At 49.0% G+C, this 15,986-nt stretch overlaps 1 protein-coding gene across 1 annotated transcript in view; it reads right to left on the reverse strand.

The window, feature by feature from the left end:
• Positions 1 to 15,986, reverse strand: part of Adgrb3 (adhesion G protein-coupled receptor B3) — a 541,106-nt gene that overhangs the window by 12,239 nt on the left and 512,881 nt on the right. The window contains exons 27-28 of the mRNA XM_042668573.1: positions 15,926 to 15,965; positions 10,906 to 11,570 (exon numbers count right to left, since the gene is read on the reverse strand). Coding sequence (XP_042524507.1) covers positions 10,906 to 11,570; positions 15,926 to 15,965 — 705 coding nt within the window. The remainder of the gene's footprint in view (positions 1 to 10,905; positions 11,571 to 15,925; positions 15,966 to 15,986) is intronic.

Raw genomic sequence — 15,986 nt, forward strand, 5'->3', positions numbered from 1 at the left:
CTACAGTAGCAAAACCACTCCTGGCTTCAGCTTTTTTTGTGTAGCTACTGGCGGATCTTCTGCTGACCTCCACCCAAGAGGTGTATCTTATCTGAAGCCCTCAGTCATCTGGGCCAGGCCAACATGTGCTCGGGGGGCCTCTGGGGCCTCCCCTCACCATCCCCCCACCTCTGCTCCTACAAGCCAGTACCATGGAGCCTGGCTCGAGCCCCCTTCCCTACCAGTTCTGCCCGCCTTTCTATCAACGTCATGCACGGCTCCCACATTTCTTGGAATTTGGTAATCGTCCACCAGAGGAAAGTCCCTGACTGCTTGCCTCAGGAGCTGGGGTACTATTCTACCTCAGTCAAGCAAGTACATATTCGACGCCCCAGCAAAATGTCTCACAGTCTTCCTCTGTGGCTGAAAGTTGGGTGGGGTTTTGGAATCTAGTTATAAATAAACGTGATTCACTCTGTGGTGCGCATTTCGGGTGTCTGCCGAGCGCCTGCTGAGGGGCAGATGTGGGGAAATGTGTACAAAGGCATCCAAACATGAAGCAACAAAACCAGTTCCTCACACAGACTTCTAAAAAGGCTTATATTGGTGAAGTGAAGATGAAATGGGGAGAATGAATCAGTATTTACAACAACTAATAGACGGTTGCAAAATAGGTAAAATATGTAAGTTCTTTTTTCTCTAGTTCACATCTTACAACTTACAATCTTTAGTTTTGTATGTGTGTGTGTGTATGTGTGTGCACGCGCGTGCACTCACGCACGCGCCTGTAATGGAGCTTGACCTCAGGGTCTGGGGACTATCATTCAGCTTTATTTGCTCAAGGCTGGTGCTCTACCACCTGAGCCATAGCTCCACCTCTGGCTTTTTGATGGCTAGCTGGAGGTGAGAATCTCACTGATTTCCTGAGACTTTCCAGGCTATTTTTGAGGTGCAATCTTCCTCTCTGAGCCTCCTGAGTAGCTAGGATTACAGGTGTGGGCCACCAACACCAAGTTTTCTCTAAAACTAGGACTTAAGAGTCTAGCAGATGGGGTGGTCATGACAGATGAGACTCGGGGGTTAACACAGGAAGTGTGCACATGTGTGTGTGTGCACGCACACGCGTGTATGTGCTCAGTCAGGAGAGCCGTGGCTGGTAAATGGAACCACGAGCATGTAACAAGTGCAGCGTGGGGAGAGGGACATAAGCGCGTGTGCCCTGTCTTCCTGTCTCCACACACTGACGCCCACTGGCTCATAGCTGACCGAGTGTCTTCAGGTGTGACTGCACTGCTCTGTGGGACACCTTGTAGAGTGTGCCATTCTTGTGTCGTGAGTGAGGAAAACTGCGTTCAGGTAACTCAGTCCTCCATCAGGAGTGCAAAGAGCTAAGACTAAGTAAGGGCAGGTCCACCAAGCAAGCAAAGAGCTGAGACTAAGGGCAGGTCCACCAAGCGAGCAAAGAGCCGAGACTAAGGGCAGGTCCACCAAGCAAGCCAAGAGCTGAGACTAAGAGCAGTCCCCCCCCACATCCAGCTGTCCTCCTTCCTCTTTGTGCAGCACCTCCAGTGGCCCAAACAGGCCTGAGGTCCAAGGTGAACTTTGAGACGCCAGTGGTATTTTTAAGGGGACGCAGTAGCCACGTGACAGTGATTCCAAAGAGAAGCTATGCTGAACCAAACAACCTGGAGCTCATTCTAACACGCGCTGCTTCGGGGGCAGCCACGGATGTGCTGTTCCTGTGGTAAAGCGAGGGTCAGCTCGGGAAGGCAAGCTGCACTTGCGTGAACCGGTGCAAAGGAGGCGCCAGGAACCCAGTCGCCGCTCCAGCCTGGCAGATTCACAATGGATGCAGTCTTTCAAGCCCGGAAGCTTGCAGAAAGCGTGCGTGATTTGCACACTCGTTCGGATATCTTCCTATGGGTGTAAGGACTGCAATTGTTAGGTCTGAAAGTTGTAAATAATGGCTGTGTGTGTAAATGAGAATCAGCTAGCAGGCTCTTCAGATGGGCCAATCACTGAAAAAGAAGGGGTCATGGTGAGGCTAAAGTATGTTCTGAAGATATATAACAAAATAAACACCAGGGAGCGGAACCATGTTTTGTTAGCAGGGTTGGGATAATGAGAGAGGAAGGGAGAAGAACGCAGTCACAGTACTCAGTGCACACGTGTGGACCAGGAGCCGGGTCACTGGAGGGGATGGTGGTGGGGTTGGGAGAACAGCGGGAGGGGCGAACTGAGCAAGACTCAAGAACTGACAGGTTGAGCTGACACCCCTTTGTATAAATACGTAAAGATAATATAACAAATGCCCCTATGTACTTAATTCTCAAATACGCCAAGAATCCTTTTTGCCCCAGTGGACGATGTTTTTCCATGCTGTCTCTTTTTCCTAATTTCCCACTGAGAACTCACTCCATTTGTATTCTCTGTTCTTAACACTCCATTAAAATTCTTCTTGTCAAAGGCCTCTAATGAGCTCCATCTGGTCAAACACCAAGGTCAATGTTTCCATTCTCAGCTTGTTGGACTCTCTGAGCCTTCAAAGCGAACCAGCTCCTCATTAACATACACGTCCTCAGGGCTCCGCTCCTCCCTGCCCCCCCACCCCCACCCTCCCCCCGCCGTCGGGGGCTAAAGCTCATTTTCAAGTCTACATTTTCAGCTCTAACTTACGCCTCTCTTCCTGAATGTGGGGATCCTGAGATCCACACCACACTGGCAGACGACGAGGCATCCTCACTCCCAGCTGTCACACCCATTGGGGAGAGGGTGCCACCACTGTGGAAGGAGGTCTGGAGGTTCCTCAGACACTAAACACAGCACCACCCCATGGTCCAGCCAGGCTGCTCCTGGCATCTACCCAGTGTTACAAGTGAGGATATGCCAAAGACACTTGCACATCAATGTTCCCTGCTGCACTATTTACAACAGCCAAGTTATGGAAACAGCCCAGATGCCCTATAATGGATGAATACATCCAGAAAATGTGACGTGTGTGTGTGTGTGTGTGTGTGTGTGTGTGTGTGTGTGTGTAAAGCAGAATTTTACTTATCCATCAGGAAATATGATATGATGTCCTTTGCAGGGAAATAGATGGACCTGGAAAAAATTAAGTGAAGTGAGCTGGGTATAAAGAGACAAAAGGTGCATGTCTTCTTTCAGATGTGAGAATTAGACCTGAATTATATGTATGTAAGCATACAGGGTCACCTTTATATGTAGACCAGTGTATTAAGTACATGTGGGAGAGGATTCCAGTGGTGTCACTCTTCTAAACAATTAACTGGCCATCTAACAAAGTGAATACCAGGATGCTGGAATCTGTGTTAGTGGGAAAGTGAGGTCAAGGGGAGGGGGAAAAGAAATGGAGAGAGGAGGACTGGGAATGTGGCTTAGTGGCAGAGTGCTTGCCTAGCATGCATGAAGCCCTGGGTTCGATTCCTCAGCACCATATAAACAGAAAAGGCTGGAAGTGGTGCTGTGGCTCAAGTGGTTGAGTGCTAGCCTTGAGCACAAAGAGGCTCAGAGACAGTGGCCAGGCTCTGAGTTCAAGCCCCAGGACTGGCAAGAAAGAAAGAAATGGAGAGAGGAATAGAGGGCAGATGCAATGATAATACGCAGTGTTACAAGCATGATATGGAAATGGAAATAGGTTGTTAAGAGCATGGATTGGGTTGGGAGAGATGAGGAGGATGGAAAGGGAGACACCGATCAAGATGCATCGTACCCATAAACTGACGTGTTGAACTGCGATCCCATTGTATAACTAAAGATAACTTTTTTAAAAGCAAGGGTTGGCTATCTAACTAGCCAAACCTAAAGCATAGGAGTTACCCTTCATCTTCCATACTTTTCCTGTCCTGTCCTTGTTCAACCCACAAGCGCATGCTCTCTTCAACTCTATTCTAGTCTGTTGTTTAACTCTGTTCTGTTCCATTCCATTCTATTCTGTTTTATTCTATTCTGTTCCATTCTAATAGGCTGCATTCTGTTCTATTCTATTGTTCCATTCCTTTCTATTCTGTTGTTTTATTTTATTCCATTCCGTTCTGTTCCCTTTCTCAGATGCATCACACTGGCATAGCTAGTTGGCTGTCCACTCTTATGTCAATGTTTCCTTTACAGTTGGTGTCTTCATCTTGTCGGGATGACATTCAAGCCTCCTAACTGTCCCCAGCCATCTACCCAGCCCTCTTTGTAGCTACTATGCCTCAGTCCTTGGATCTCCACACCCGGGTTGGGATGAGTGGCTGTTGGGGCTGGCGGACTAGAGCCTGGATCGGGTGGTGGCCATCTCCCACTTCAGTCTTCACTGGCTTCCCCCGTCTCCATGGGCACTGGGTCTGGCTCTTCTCTCTTCTCCACACGAGACATTCTCCTTCAGTCTCCACACGAAGCATTCTCCCTCACTGACACGAGTCTTGCGATGTAAACAGGATGAACCAAGCTCCTTCCTCTCCACTTGCAGTTTCTTTGGCCTGGAACATTTCCTTGCTCTCCAGCTCCACCAGCCACGCTCCATCTTCACTTCATTTCCCTTTATTTCTAATTTTATTACAATTTCATTACCTTTCAGTAGTTGTGCAAAGGGCTTTCATCTCAACATGTCAGTTCATGAGTACAACGCTTGCCCCATGCCACCCTTCTATTGTTCCCCCCCCCTTTAAGCCCCCCCCCCACCCTGTGGTGACCTGGCTGCGTGCCCACAGGTGTGCGTTGGTGCCCACAGGTGTGTGCTGAGCATTGTGATGGCCTCTCCCAGCCCTCCTCACAGGCCTGTCCCTCTCCCATGTCCACACATGGCCTCCTTCAGCTACCTAGGGCAGCTCTGCCATGGTCCTGCCACTGTCCCTCCCTCCGCCTGTCGGCTCCCAGCACAGCACGCTGGCCGGAATGGCCCTTCCAGCTCATCATCCTGTGTTCCCAGAGAGCTCCCTCTGCACTGGGAGGAACCTGTGCCTCACCGCATCACCTAGACCTGTCCAGGACACACAGGGCCAGCCCTGGGGCAAGCTGCCTGGGCATTATTGGGGAGCCATCAAAGGAAGGCCTGAGGCAGACAACCAATGCTCATAAGGTGGCTTATGATGCTGTATATGTTGTTTTTCTCAGAAATACTCTGGGAGAATTTGGAGAAGCAAGTAGCCGACATAGGAAGAGAAAATCAGGTGAGTCGTCATGACGGGTCATGACAGCTCGCAGGATGGACAGACCAGTGTCATGACAGGTCACGGGATGGACGGGCAAGTGGTCATGACAGGTCATGGCATGGATGGATGAGTGGTCATGATAGTTCAAGGGATGGACGGGAGAGTGGTCATGACAGGTCATGGGATGCCACGCTTAGCTCTAGACCCAGGAACAAGTCCTTGGGATTATCTGAAAAGGGGCAGGGCGGAGCCAGGCTGCGCAGAGGACACATAGCGACCATCAGCCTCCACGTCCAACTCCTGTCAAGCAATGAGTGATTTCTCAAAGCGAATGGCACTGGACAAGACACTGGAAGATTCATAGCAGGTCACTGACTGAGGAATAGCAACAGGGCCTTACTAGAAGTTTCCATTAGAGGGGCAGCAATGGATTCACTTGGGAGGAGAAGCTGACCTGGTTAGGAAAGTTCACGAGATTCTCCTCCCTAATTAACCAGTGAACTCCAGAAATGGAGCTGTGGCTCAAGTGGTAGTGTGCCAGTCTTGAGTGAAATAAACTGAGGGAAGGTGTCCAGGCTCCGAGTTCAAGCCCCAGTACTGACATACAAAAAACAAAATCTAATACACTTAAATACTCATGAATTAGGCTTGGGGTGGGGGAGGAGGTATTGTAGGAAACCGGCTGAGTGGTAACTCTGTCCACTTATAAACTGAGGAAGACTTTCGGAGAGTGTTTTCAGAGTACAGGTAAGCTTGTGTATAGGAGTGAGAGCTGAAGTGGGAAGACATGCTTCTCTTTTTGTAGTGGGGCTGAAGCTCAGGGCATCATGAGTGTTTGGCAGGCACTTTACCACTTGAGTCATGTCCCTGTCATGAAGTAAAATATCTTAGTTAATTTCCAGTCTTGTGTTTCTCTTTTCTATGCCTCTCAGGTATACAGCTTGAACTACAGGCATGAACCACCGTTTCCAGAGCAGGTTCCTGTTTTCATGAAAAAAATTATGTTTACCTTTATCTAACTGATATCTCTTGCACTTTTTAATCTTTTATCCGTTGCCATATTTTTGCTGATGAAAAACTTAAGGCAAGAATCTCCAGACAGAATCTATTTTAGTGTATTTACATTGGAGCCAAACATTCCCCAAGAATTGACCTGCAAAAGGAGGCAGGTACCTGCTGGGCAGCATGGAAATGACCAAGAGGTTGGGTTGACAATGGAGTGGCTGGCCTTGGGCCATGGGCAGAGGCAGGAAGTGAGCACAGGTGTGTCTACCCTGCTTCCTCTCGTCCTAACTCCAGTCTCCGGCCCTGCTTTCCTGGGCTGCATCCAAAGTTAGCGGCCCCAGGAGCCTGAATGAACCCGAGCAAGACCTTGGGGAACCAGATGCCAAGCAGGCCCAGGACAGGCACATAACTGGCTCTGGAAGGAACCCCAAGCTTCAGTGAGTGGCCTTAATGCAACGATGCTGTTCAGCAAATAAGTGAAGGGCACTGCAGTCTCACAGGGACCCTGGATTTCACAGTCCTTGTGAAGAAGATGCCTCCTTGGTCCTCGCTCAGCGTTCCTTCCCCACATCAATATGCACACCACGCACCCACACGCTACTGAGTTAATTGAAGCGGATGGCTAGAGTGCTGAAGATAATTCCATTCTTCACCTTACACAAAACAGGCAGAGGACGTGGAGAGCGGAAGCCCTTCTCCTAAAAAGTTCTCCCGTACTGACTCTCCTGCAATCACTGCAGAACCTCTGACATTCTCCAGGTTGCTTCACAGAGGCCATTTGAGGAAATAAGAAACAACTAATGAGAGTAGAGAAATGCCTGGATCTACTTTTATGTCAATGCGCTTGCCGTGTTAGACATTTCACCCCCAACAACTGGGGGCTGGCGGCACAGGCCCGGAGCCCAGGCTTCTAGAGGGGGAGGACCCCAGAGCCCAGGCTTCCAGTGGAGGGTCCCTGGGGTCCCAGGAGCCCGGGCTTCCTACAGGAGGCCTTCACTTTGCTCCCCATCCTCACTTGAATATGTGTTCCCACCCACTTGCCCCCTCAAATATCTTTGGCTCCTTTATTTTCTACTTCAACACTGCCCCCCTGCCCTCCCCCCCCCCACCCTGGTGTGCATGATGCTCATGAATACTGAATTCTGTGCATTTGCCCTCTTTTGCTTCCTTCCCAGAGTGGTAATATGACAACAACTCTGGAGGCAGATTCTGGATCGACACACACCCCAGGGCCTGTACGCTGTCCTGGGCAGGACGACGGGGCTGGGGTCATCTGCTCTCCTAGCTGAGGGTGGTGGAGGAGTCTCCTGTAGGTTCGGGAGCTCTGGTTAGGGCCCGAGACTCCAGTTGTTCTGGGCTTGGGTCTCCCAGAGTCCTCGCTGTCTCCCACCTCCATCTTCAGACTGCCTGGCCCTGCTGCGCTCCCTCCTTGGCACATGCCCAGGCTGCGTTCTGTGTGTTGCTGTCCTCTACTGGCCCTGGTGACCAAAATCCAGCAGTATCGGCGCACCTCTCCCCAACGCGGCTCTGCCAGCCCACTGCCTGCAATCTGCCAGCTGTTTGCCATGAGGCCTTACCTCCATGCCTCCAGCCGGGCCTACCCAGAGTCAGCAAGGAGCTCTGAAGGGTCCTTCCTGCTAGCCCCAGCCTTACTGCTATCTCCTCTAGAGAGCAGGGACTCGGCCTGCCAGAAAGACCGCTGTCAGGCTCTTGCTCTGTAACCTGCCACATGGAGAATGTGGAGGAGGAATTAATTCATGCTAATGAAAGACATTCTACAAATGTTAATTTTTATTGTTTACTCCCACATCGATATGTTCTCTTTGCTAAAATGGTCACCCTAAGCATGACTATTACATCCTTTTAGAGAATAAAAAGTGAGCTTTTACTCTGAATGCTGAATTTCCTTCCTTTTCAAATTTCCTTCCTTTTCAGTGTGCAAGCCAGTGGCTTTTGCCAGAATCATCTTTACATGTGATCTTATGCTTAATAATAAGAATAGATGTGAAGAAAGCATAAGAAGAACAAACTCATTCTGTACACAGGCTGTCCGATAGCCTGTACAGTATCAAGCTCAATGTGACTTCGGATGTAAAACTATTTTACGGCAACTAAAGTATTCTGATGCAATATTCTTTAAATGTCTTTAGCACCGTTAAAAAGCCACTTTGAGGAAAATTCTCATATGGTCATTACAATTTTTTTCTTTTGTTTTTTGTGACAGTACTGGTGCTTGAACTCAGGACCTGGCCACTGTCCATTAGCTTTAACTTAAGGCTGGCACTCTACCATTTGAGCCATAGCTCCCTTCTGGCCTTTTAGTGTTGAATTAGAGATAAGTCCCATGGACCTTTCTGCCTGGGATGATCCTCAGCTCTCAGTCTCTTGAGTAGCTAGGATTATAGGCGTGAGCCACCAGTGCCACAATTTCTTTTGATATTATGTTGTTCTATGTACGCTCACTCAGAATTCTCCCGAAGGCTCTTGAAGTTTGCATGAACGTTTTGTTTAGTTTATGCTAATGAGGGCACTATATATTTTGATAGGAAAATTACAATTAAGGAAATAGTCTGCTAATCCAAAAGGATGCTTCACTTCTGCCCACAGGTTCCAGTCACTCTGAGTGGAACTCGGCCCCTGTCTGCACTTGGGTTCTGGAAATGATTCCGAGGGAGATTTGTAACTGTGTAGGCCACATGGGGAAGAGTGGGGGTCCATGTGGGGGAGGGCGGGAGCAGGGGGACCTCACGCTCCGGCTCTGAAGGGGGTCCTGTGCAGACCCTCCCGGAACCCAGCTACATGACACCTGCCTACCCGGGAAGGCAGGACTGAGTGGGAGAGTCAGAGAAGCAAGGAGAATCCAGGAGACCCGGGCCCCGGGCTCCACATGCTTCTCTTTGTGGATTCCTTCACCTGCAGCCAGCTCTAGTCTCTGGTGTTCTGTTCTTTAAACTTCTCCTCCCTGCAGTGCCTCACACAGGCGCGGGTGGCTATAGTCAGGGCCTTCTAGACTTTTCTCCTTGCTCCTGGCTGAAGACCAAACCTGTCTTCCTGCCTTTTGGTTCTTTAAACCTGGCAGAGAAGTCTTCTGACCTGGCTCCTTTCAGAGCCCCGATTCTGTGAGAGGCTGATCCAGATGGCCCAGCCTTCTTCTAGACAGCGGTCCTGCCCTGAAGGTGCTATGGAATTTTCTCAGTAGAGCTGAGAACAGCCTTGAGTCTCCAAACAACCGCTCTGGGGCCTGTGGACAGTGGAACACACGCCACACACTGCACAATTCCAGTGGGAGCCGCCGGCCATCACAAGACCGTTCTCTAAATCACTGTGGGGCAGGCTCTGGTACGCCAGCACATTTGGCCATGCATGGAGAAAAATGCACACTCGGAATTGTGCACTGCGCATATCTACCCATGGCCAGTTTACTGCAAGGCTGCTGGAGATGTAAAGTCACCCAGGAGCAGCAACAGGGTATTAGCACAGGAAAGAGGATGAGGCGCACCTTGGTTCTGAATTGCTTAATACAAAGAGGGACGGTGGCAGCTGCAGGCTGTTCACTTTGGTAAGAAGAGTGCCGAGGCTGTGTTTTTGCTCATGTGAGGCCCATGCCATGTGGCTGGCTCTCCCAGTCCTGACCTAGTGAGCTCCCATCTTACCCTTTCAGAAAACTCTCAGTTTAAGCCCAAAAATCTCAGTGCTCATCATTCGAGAGTAAGACACTGACCTAACAATGTAGCTTACTGTCAGTGTGATGGTGGAACTCAGAGAAACGTTCTCATTTTGGATTTTGGTTTATTTTTTGTGCCAGTCCTGGGGCTTGAACTCAGGGTCTGGGCACTGGCACTGAGCTTTTACGCTCAAGGCCAGTGCTCTACCACTTGAGCCACAGCTCTACTTCGGGCTTTGTGCTGGTTCATTGGAGATGAGAGTCTCACGGACTTTCCTGCCTGGGCTGGCTTTGAACTGTAATCCTCAGATCTCAGCCTCCTGAGTAGCTAGGACTGATTTCAGGTGTTAGCCACTGGCACCCAGCTAATTTTGTTTTATGAGGTTTCAGCACACACACACACACACACACACACACACACACACACACGCACGCACACACGCACACACACACACACACATACTCCACTACCATCACCACCACCACCACCACCACCACCAATGAAAACAAATTAATTATATCATCAAGCTGTACCAAAAAGTCCTGTAGGAACTCCTACTAAATATCGGGGCTCTCTCTCTCTCTTTTCTCTCTCTGTACCAGTACTGGGCTTGAATTCAGGGCACCACACTCACCCTTGGCTGTTTGGCTTAAGGCCAGTGCTCTACCACTTGAGTCACAGCTTATTTCTGGCTTTCTGCTGATTACTTGGAGATGAGAGTCTCAGAGACTTTCCTGCCCAGGATGGCTTTGAAGGCCGATCCTCAGAACTCAGCCTTCTGCATAGTTAGCATGACAGGCCTAAGCCAGGTTACTGGCCAGAAGATGCCTCTTCAATGCAGAAGCACCAGTCTGCCATTCCTTTTATAGATCTGTGGCACACACAGCTGCAGGCAAATCCAGACACTGGGCTGGGTAGTGGGGTAGTCACCATTCCCACTGTTTGTAGGAAAGCAGCCCCACAGATGACGCTGCCTCCATCTGTGGGTGACCAGAGATTAGCCTGGGCTGGCCTTGATCTGTGATCCTCAGATCTCACCCTCCCAAGGAGCTGGGATGGTAGGCACGAGCCACGCCCGGCTCAGACCAAACCCCATCACTCACCTCTAGGGAGCTCATGGAGATGGTGGACCCTGTCTCACTCCGTGACAGCCCGGCGCCCTCATCTAGCTCTGCAGCCATGAAGTTCTTCACTGCTGTGCGGGGCTCGAAGGCCATGCTCTGCATGTGTTCCCGGGGTGCCAGGTGTGGGTCCAGGATGGGGGCATTCAGCTGGTCCAGGTTCCCGCCAAACTGCTCCATGACCGGGGGGGCCATGCTGAAGTCGGGGCTCACCTTGTAGTGCAGCAGCCGCTCATGCGGCAAGGTGTCCATGCCCAAGTTCATCTTGCTCTCATCCTTGGTGGGTGGCGGGGCGCTCACGGAGCCCCTGGGCATCACAATGTAGTCGCTGTCCAGCACGCGGTCCTGCGGGTGCCCCAGGTCCCGCTCGGCGCCCCGCAGGTCCTCATCCGTGCACAGGTACACCGTCCTGCGCAGCTCGCCGCCCTCGGGCAGGCATGGGGCACCCAGCTCGCCCCTGCCCATGGGTACGTGCAGCGGCGCGGGCTGCTGAAGGACCACCTTGGACAGGACGTTGCCCGGCAGTGTGGAGTAGCTCAGCCCCTCGGGCGCAGCGCCTTTGTCCTCCTCGTCATCGTTGAGAGAGATCCGGGACAGCGTGCCTGTGATGGTGGCGGTACGGCAGGGCCCCAGGTCCTTGTGGAGAACTGCAGGTGAGACAGACAGGGCACGGGACAGGGTCAGGACACAGGACAATGTGAGGGTGCCCCGGGCCAGGGGCGCGTGCCTCCTTCCTGAACGACCTCTTCAGAGAACAGAAATGTGAACTGCTCAAGGAATTTCCTCTTTACCTGTTTATTTACATCAGGTGCCTCACTCACCCCTTGGTTCTGTTGGGCCGCACAGCACCCTGGGGCTGATTAGTCATTGTCAGAAATCCTGGTCCTGTCCCCTACAGCTCCTCAGCCGTTCAGGGGCTGGGGTGCCGGAGACCTTCAGCCACCAATCTACTTCTAGCATTACAAATATCACCTAAATTTGCTCTTTTCCCCTCAAGGGCTTTTTCCTCTAAAGTGTTCCAGAAGTTCTCCTCATCAAAAATATGTCTGGAAAGAGGTAATCGATGCTAACGTCAGCATACTAAGTTAGAAATCCCCAAAATTACATATAGAAAATTAATGAGAAAGTTAATGAGCTTTTACCACTTAGCTTCTATGGTCCAGGCAGACAAAGGATTCAGAAGCATTTATCACACTCACTTAAATGTAAAGAAAGATTGTTCTTTTAAATGAGATCAATCCATGGTCTAGTACCCTCAAGGCATTGTCATCTGAGCTTAAATAGAAACAAAACAAAACAAACAAAGCAAAATAAAACAAAACACACAGGCTTTTGAAAAGCTCCTTCTATTTTTAAGCCTGATAAATGGGCATTAAGAAAAAACAGCATATGGGGCTGGGAAGGTGGCTCAGTGGTAGAGCGCTTGCCTTGCATGCCAGAGGCCCTGGGTTCGATTCCTCAGCACCACATTATCAAAAAGAAAAAAGCCAGAAGTGGCGCTGTGGCTCAAGTGGTAGAGTGCTAGCCTTGAGCTGAAGAGCTGAGGGACAGCGCCCAGGCCCAGAGTTCAGGCCCCATGACTGGATCCCCCACCCCCAAAAAAGCATATGATCACATAAAGATAAAAGGTAACTAAAAAAATATAAACAAACCAAACTAAAGCATACAAAACAACTGAAATGTTTATGATTCTTCATTAAAATACAAGTTAGGAACTGGCTCCTTCTTGCCCCCTTTCTGCCTCTTTATAAAAAGGCAGAGGGACAGAGGCAGAGGCATGCTTTCCTATGAACAAGCCAGTGTTCTGAGGGTACGCTATGAAATTCCACTGTAGAATATTTGGCTTATGAGAGCAGGAAGGATTTCAGATAGGCTGAATTTTGCCCATGGTACTACAGTCTTCACACGTAATCAGATAGTACAGACTAGTTCAGAGACTGACAGATACATCATGAACAGTTTCTCCTTTACTCTAAAAGACATTTAAAATTATTCTGCCACATGTACTGTCTGCGGTCTTTAACAATGTCTTGTTAAGTGGCAGTGTTACACTACAAAACCGTGTTGTCTATTTGTACATAGATGCATTTGTACAAGCACAGTGTTGCCAAGTTGTTTTGTATTTCAGTATGCATAAAAACTACAGAAAGATTAAACTTTACAGTTATTTCTAAGCCTGGTGTGGTAGTACAAGTCTGTAATTCCAGGATGGAGAGGCTGAGGCAGGAGGACCATGAATTCAAGGCCAGCCTGGGCTACATGGTAAGATTTTGTCTCCAAAACAAAGTTATCTCTAAAACTCTCTCAATCATACTAAATCATTAATTAATTGTGATTTCCAGAAATATTTATAATTGAAATTAAGAAGCAAAAAATATTAATTGATACTCTAAGTAAAAAAATATTTAAAACCCCATCTAAATTCAGAAATGGGTATTTTTAGTCCTTAACTTTATACAGAAATTAACCCAAAAATTATAGGAGTAAGATTTAAAGACTTAAAATTTAAAGAATAAAAATTTTAAATTATGAGAACCCACTTTATTGCATTAGGGAGGTATAATTTTATATTCTTATTAAAATATTAATAAGGGAAGTCTTTGAGCCAAATATTGACTTTAGAAATCTGAATTTATACACGATATACTAGTTTTGTATGAGTGCAAAATGATCTTACCTTGAACACATTAAACCAGCAATGTGGTGTGTCAACCGACAGTCCTTATATCTACCAAATATTGAACAAGCCTTATCACTCTCATAGGTTTGTTTAAAATGCATCCAAATTTTGAACATACCACACAAACACACCCATACCCCCTACTCAAGAAAACACAGTTGAAGTAGAATTTTTTTTTCTTTTGTTGGTGTGGGGCTTGAACTCTGGGCCTGGGCGTGGTCCCTCAGCTCTTCAGCTCAAGGCTAGAGCTCTACAGCTTGAGCCAGAGCACCACTTCCGGTTTTCTGGTGGTTTACTGGAGATAAGAGTTTCACTGACTTTCCTGTCCAGGCTGGCTTTGAACCGTGATCCTCAGATCTCAGCCTCCTGAGTAGCTAGGATTAAAGGCGTGAGCCACTGGCCCGGCTTGACGTAGAACTTTTAAGAGAAATTAATCAAGTTGTGAAGAGCAAAACACAACTAAACACTGGACGCAACCCAGGCATCTGAATATTTAGCACCGTGACTTGTATACTCCAGCATTTGCAGAAGCAAATTTCAACAAAATGATTGCTCAGCATCTATAAATTGAGACTTTCACTTTTAACATATTTCAACATGGATAGGTATCTCTTGAAAATCCCCCCAAAAAACAAGTAAAAAGCTGCTGCTGAGTTTAGCTACAAAGGGCATTGATCCAAAACTACGAGGGAAACTTTTCTATTAACGCAGCGGTAGTGGGCTCTGTGAGGAAGGCTGAAGCCAGAGCTCACTGCAGTTTGGGGAAAGGGAGAAGACGCGAGCATGGAGGGCGGAGATGGCCTCCTAGAGAAGACGTCCAACCTCACTGGGAATTAGAATGACCGGAACTACATGATAGAGTGGCTGCATCCCTGTCCCAGGCTGACCTAGCAAGCCTGGGATAGGACTTCAAATCCTGTATTTTTCACACATTCTGGGCGTCCGCACCCCAGATGATCTGGGGACCGCACAGGACAACCACTAGTTTGATGAGAATGGCTGTTAAGCAAACACTGAGCCCTCTGTGCTCTGCCGCTGCCCTGCCCAGGGGTCTGGGGAAGACTGAGGGTGGAAGGGGGGCCTGAGCCACACCTGGTCACTCCAAATAGCTCAAACCATTGCACCCCAATGATTCCAATCCTAAACTAAACCACACATGTGTGAACTGGCTCCAGATCTGATGAATTCTGAGAAAAAATTACAAGGAAGTGGAGCAAGGGAAAACATTGTGTTATCCTTTCAACAATGAAATGCAGAGAGGAGCAGCCAAGCCCTAGTGAGATGGGGCTGGCTATATTTCGTTGTATTTTTCAGTCAGAAAGGGGGAATTCCCGGTACCTGTCCTCAAATCGTAACTGTTTATGACTTTGTATAACGCACTCTAAGGAGTGTTTTGGTTGAATCCAGGAATAAGAACATAAGATGGGTCTCCCACAATCTGTGATGAGGGCAAACGTGACAAAAGATTCTTCAAACCGACGTAAAGCCAAGTGCGTAACGACCAATGAGACAAACATAAAAGAAAACATGCACAAAGCCTCACTTTTAGATGATTTTAGATTGGGGACCTACAGACAACTCCTCATAGGCATGGATAGTGAGTTAACAGACACGGGCTGGGAACCCTGAGCCGGTGGTGGTGGCTGCTGGTAATGAGGTGCACATGCGGGCAGCGTAGTTTTAACTCTTGGCCAGCTGGAGTGGCTGTGGGCACACTGCCTGTAAGGAAGTGGGGGGAGGGGGACAAAGAACCTGGACTTGTTCTGTATGGGGAAGGCGACCACTGGTTTGTGGGTATGAAGGCCCACAAGGAGGCGGCGGCTGTGGGACTGCTGCAAGAGGGATCTCAGCAGCTGGAGGTCCACCGTGAGGTCAGGTGTCTCAACACGATAAGCTGGGGTATGCTGCATGGTTTCTCCCGTCTCTTCCTCTGCTACACACACATACATGCAGACATGCAAACACACAGAAGCACATACATGCATGCACACCCAGCCCTCTCCACCACGAGTCCTCCCCACACAGAATGGAACTGTGGTCAGAGGGGCTGAGCGGCCTGGGCTTGGACCCAGCAACCACTGCACGGCAGTCAGAACCCGAGTGTGCAGGCCCGTGTGTCCGTCCTCATGACCCCTTCCTCCTCCTTCCTGCCTCCTCCTCTGTAAGCATTCCCATGACCACAGCACTCCCGTTGAAGGGCTACATGTATTCACACAGGAGAATGTGTGATGCATAAACCATGGTATTTTCTTCAAAACTCAAACCCACTGAAATGATTTCACATGCGTAACAATTATGTTTTCAAGTTGTAAATGTTCTTACCTGACCGACAAGCGATGTCAACGTCCTTTTCAAAGTCTGTCTGTAACAAAAACAATGACAA

Source organism: Dipodomys spectabilis, unplaced genomic scaffold (genome assembly GCF_019054845.1).
Source record: "Dipodomys spectabilis isolate Male_0828 unplaced genomic scaffold, ASM1905484v1 ptg000457l, whole genome shotgun sequence".
NCBI classification, from domain to species: domain Eukaryota; kingdom Metazoa; phylum Chordata; class Mammalia; order Rodentia; family Heteromyidae; genus Dipodomys; species Dipodomys spectabilis.